We start from the raw sequence: 5,000 nt of genomic DNA on the forward strand, positions 1-5,000 counted from the left end.
TGTGTGGCATCACGATGGGCAAGCTTATAGAGGGGTGTGACGTTCCCTTGGAGGACTGGCTGCCACACCACAAGATGGCTGCCATTAACACTACGTTTCCCAGAATGCAACGGGGCCCACCCAGGTGTAGGTGCTTAAGGCACCTAATTGAAGGAGCACTTAAGAGTTATGGTGCATGTTGTGCGAGAGAACCGAGAACCGAGAACCGAGAACCGAGAACCGAGAGCGTTTTTTTGTGTTTATTGATCAACCCTGAATGAAGAGGGCACAACGAACATTTTGAGTTGGAGTTTGACTTTTGAGTTTGTGTGAAGAGATACCTAAGTTGTACCTGTTTGTGTTTGAGTTTACCAAATTCAAACCTTCTTTTAACCTCCCACGTGCGAGTGCTAGGGGGCGCTTCTGAACTAACAGGTTAACCTCCACAGTGACTGATCCCTCAGTGTACTGCACTGCCCAACCCTGTAGCCTGTTACAAATGTAATAATGAAGAAGAGAATGAAGACCGTCTCTGTGTGTGGCGTGTACCTGACATCCTCTCAGTGACGAGCGTGGGCTCTCTCTCTCTGTGTGTGTGTGTGTGTGTGTGTGTGTGTGAGTGTGTGTGTGTGGCGTGTACCTGACATCCTCTCAGTGACGAGCGTGGGCTCTCTCTGTGTGTGTGTGTGTGTGTGTGTGTGAGTGTGTGTGTGTGTGAGTGTGTGTGTGTGTGGCGTGTACCTGACACCATCTCAGTGACGAGCGTGGGCTCTCTCTCTCTGTGTGTGTGTGTGTGTGTGTGTGTGTGTGTGAGTGTGTGTGTGTGTGTGGCGTGTACCTGACACCATCTCAGTGACGAGCGTGGGCTCTCTCTCTGTGTGTGTGTGTGTGTGTGTGTGTGTGGTGTGTACCTGGTGTACCTGACACCATCTTCTCAGTGATGACAGGGCTCTGGGTGTCTCTGTGTGTGGCGTGTACCTGACATCATCTCAGTGATGAGCGTGGGCTCTGGGGGTGTGTGTGTGTGTGTGGTGTACCTGACACCATCTTCTCAGTGATGACAGGGCTCCGTGTGTGTGTGTGTGTGTGTGTGTGTGTGTGTGTGTGTGTGTGTGTGTGTGGTGTACCTGACACCATCTTCTCAGTGATGAGCGTGGGCTCTGGGTGTGTGTGTGTGTGTATGTGTGTGTGTGTGTGTGTGTGTGTGTGGGGCGTGTACCTGACACTAGTGATGGCAGCCTGACACTGAAGCACCGGAACGTGCTTCATACCTTAACTACACCAACCATAAAACGACTGCTTCGAAGGTTGCTTTGGTACGGAAAAATCACGTGACATATGACGTGCGAAACAGCAACTGCTTCTTTCTCCGAATGAACCAGCTGAGTGGTTCACAGCGCCACGCACGAAACAGTCAGTTGCCTCGTTTTGAGTCTGAATTGTAGCGCCTTCAAAGCATAAAAACTTCCGCGCACAACATTGCGTTTGGTTCGTAGTAGCCTATCTCATTCTGTGACACTCATTACGTTCGTATTGATTTATCATCATTATGAAAGCATTTAGGAAGAGAGGTCGTTCTGACATGTGGGAACACTTTATTCTGATCGCTCATGATAAGGTGCGCTGGCTGTTAAATATTTAGGCTATAGGAAAAGTAGACTATATCAACAGGCTCAGTCCAAAAAGTGTAGAACAAATAATGTTTTAAATCAAAATCTTTGACTGTTCCCTATCCAACATGGTTACACAAGCACACCCAACTTGTGCCATATTTGTCCAGCACATCCTTTCCCCAAGCACTCTCTCTTCAATAACACAATATACAAAAAAAGAATTAATCTTTATTTGTAAAAAAAAAAAAAATTATATCACAATCTTTGTATACGGGTGCATGTGTGTGTGAGTGTGTGTGTGGGGGGGGGAGGGGGGGGGGGATTTGGTGCGTGCACACTAGATTGTCATTGTTTTAAAGATTCGTGCCACTGGGCTAATTTAGTTGCAGCCTTGGCACATCACCAGGAGAGGTCACTGTTACTGAAGCTTCAAGTAATGAACCGATTTTTGAAACAATGTGCTTAATGGTTCAATGCTTCACCAAAGCTTCATTTGCCCATCACTACCTGACACCATCTTAGTGATGAGCGTGGGCTCTGGGTGTGTGTGTGTGGCGTGTACCTGACACCATCTTCTCAGTGATGACAGGGCTCCGTGTGTGTGTGTGTGTGTGTGTGTGTGTGTGGCTTGTACCTGACACCATCTTCTCAGTGATGAGCGTGGGCTCTGGGTGTGTGTGTGTGTGTGTGTGTATGTGTTGTACCTGACACCATCTTCTCGGTGATGAGCGTGGGCTCTGGGAGGTCAGGGAGAGGCAAAGGGAAGCCCTCATCATTCAGAGTCTTCTTTTGCAGCTGGGCACTTGACTCCCCATCCCCAGACTCTGGCCAGTGCAAAATCACACACACAGAGATACAAACAAACACAAACACACACACACACACACACAAATTCACCAGTTATACACGCTCCCTATGTCGCAGTCAGGTAGAACTTAATATGAATTTGTCAGAACCCCGTTAAAATGTATTCCACTGGACTTTCAGTCCCAGGTACTGTAATGGTCATTAAAGACTATAGATTATATTAATGATTTGGACGTTCAATTAACACTGCCAAACAGATTTTCCACATGAAGCTCTCTGATACCAACCTGCCCATGTGGTGAATTCACTGGCTGGCACACAACCTTTGCCATCGGCTGATTGGCTATACTGTGAATGACAGGAGCAATGAGCCAATCCAAGCCTGCTGTCACATAGCTGGGCACAACCCCCATTGTGATGGAGACACATATCTGCCCCTGATGAGAGAGAGGAAGTGACATCACTAGATGAACAGTGGACCAGTCGGGCAGCAACTGTCTCTTGGTCAGATCAGAGCTTGAGCAGGCATGGATCCAGTGGGTTCATCAAATCCACCTGACATGAACTGGATCCATCGTAGAGCCCTCTGCTAACTGGCTTTGGACTCAGGAGATAGACAGAGGCAGTATTGGTCCCTGTGCACTGGCATGACAGCAGTTTCCTTTTGTTATTGTTTGTTACTGATCATATGGTTGCCATGGTAATGGTAAAAAAAAAACAGTCATTGAACTCACCAGAGTGGTGTTGGGATAGGAGTGGTATAGTAAGTATGTTACAGAGACACTGGGGCGATGGGCACACACCTGGCTTGGCGAGGGGGTGTACGATGACCAGCCCCGCAGGTTGGACCATGTTGGCTCTGAAGCGCTGGGGTGTTTGGGCTCCGTGGGTCTTCTGCAGCCTGAGGAGCTGTTTCCCCTGCCAGTCAGACACCCAGAGAGAGTCCTCGAACGCGACCAGGCCGAACGGGTGACCTGGTGGGGTGGGAGGGAGATGAGACTTTACTGCCACCTAACACTTCTACAACAGGGACTATACCTTACAGCCACCTAACACTTCTACAACAGGGACTATACCTTACAGCCACCTAACACTTCTACAACAGGGACTATACCTTACAGCCACCTAACACTTCTACAACAGGGACTATACCTTACAGCCACCTAACACTTCTACAACAGGGACTATACCTTACAGCCACCTAACACTTCTACAACAGGGACTATACCTTACAGCCACCTAACACTTCTACAACAGGGACTATACCTTACAGCCACCTAACCTCTACAACAGGGACTATACCTTATAGCCACCTACCACCTGAGAAAACCTGCGTACACCCCTAATCTATTTGACACCCCTAAAAGAGAAATGATATCTTAAGGCCAACTGGCACCCTCCAAATCCTACTCCCAACACACCTTTAAAACAGCCTGCACACCTTATTTACAAGTGCTCTTAGAGGAAGCCCATGAAAGAGCATGAAAGACAAATGTATATTTCTTTTTGCATATTGCTTAGAGGTACAGTTCATACACATAAAGATATACAATACGTATGAGTGGGTTTCTGTTTGTGTGTGTTTCTGTGTATTTTTGCATGCATGTTTTAGAAATGTACACGTGTGTGTGTATGTGTGTATGTGTGTATGTGTGTTTGTGTGTGTGTGTCTCTGTCTGAGTGTGTATTTCTGCATGCATATTTTAGAAATGTACACATGTGTGTGTGTGTGTGTGTGTGTGTGTATGTGTGGGTGTGACACAGAAGCCTCACCTACTTGCGTCTGGGTCAGTGTGTGCCGGTTGGACCCGTCCAGGTCGGCGGACTCCACAGCCCCTCTCTGCAGGTCACACCAGTAGAGCCGCTCGGCATGCTGGTCCAGCGCCAGGCCACTGGGAGACAACAGACCCTCACGCGCGATCAGCACGCGGCCGCTGCCGTCGAGCCCCGCCGCAGCCACACAGGGCTGCCCGCCCATGTCTGTCCAAAACAGCTTCCTCAAGGACAAACACGCACACACAAGCATGCACGCAGGTGTACATGTGAACACACACACACATACAGACGCACAGACGCACAGACGCACAGACACAGACGCAGACACAGACGCAGACACAGAAACAGACACAGACACTAATGAGTATTTTCAACAAACATCCTGAAAATATAGAATTAGGAATGTTAAAATGTTAAATTCTGTTATTAAATTCTGTTCCAAACAATGCTGTCTTAACTATTCGAAATATTTTGTGTGTTCACCAAAGTAATCAGGTCATATGTATGTTACTGTAGGCCAGATCAATAGAATTTAGAACAGCATCTAAGATTATTAGAATGTGTGCGTGTGCGTGCTCGTGTGCTTGTGTGTGTGTGTGTGTGTGTGTGTGTGTGTGTGTGTGTATGTGTGTGTGTGTGTGTATGTTTGTGTCTAGTCCTTACTGGGCTTGGGGGTGCACAGCGATGCCGCGGGGCTTGTGGATGTCCTTGTCTATGAGCACCTCCCTGTGGTGGCCGTGGAGACTGCAGCGGGAGATGCTGGGGAGCCTGCAGGCAGACGAGCACGAAGAGTGACCCACTGGGACGCAGCAGCAGCCAGCGGCC

General features: G+C 48.3%; 1 protein-coding gene across 1 annotated transcript in view; it reads right to left on the reverse strand.

Moving 5' to 3' along the window:
* Window positions 1-5,000, reverse strand: part of egf (epidermal growth factor) — a 30,655-nt gene that overhangs the window by 10,150 nt on the left and 15,505 nt on the right. The window contains 5 exon segments of the mRNA XM_042707967.1: window positions 2,297-2,416; window positions 2,687-2,836; window positions 3,203-3,373; window positions 4,173-4,396; window positions 4,839-4,943. Coding sequence (XP_042563901.1) covers window positions 2,297-2,416; window positions 2,687-2,836; window positions 3,203-3,373; window positions 4,173-4,396; window positions 4,839-4,943 — 770 coding nt within the window.

Source organism: Clupea harengus, chromosome 6, assembly GCF_900700415.2.
Source record: "Clupea harengus chromosome 6, Ch_v2.0.2, whole genome shotgun sequence".
Classification (NCBI taxonomy): Eukaryota; Metazoa; Chordata; class Actinopteri; order Clupeiformes; family Clupeidae; genus Clupea; species Clupea harengus.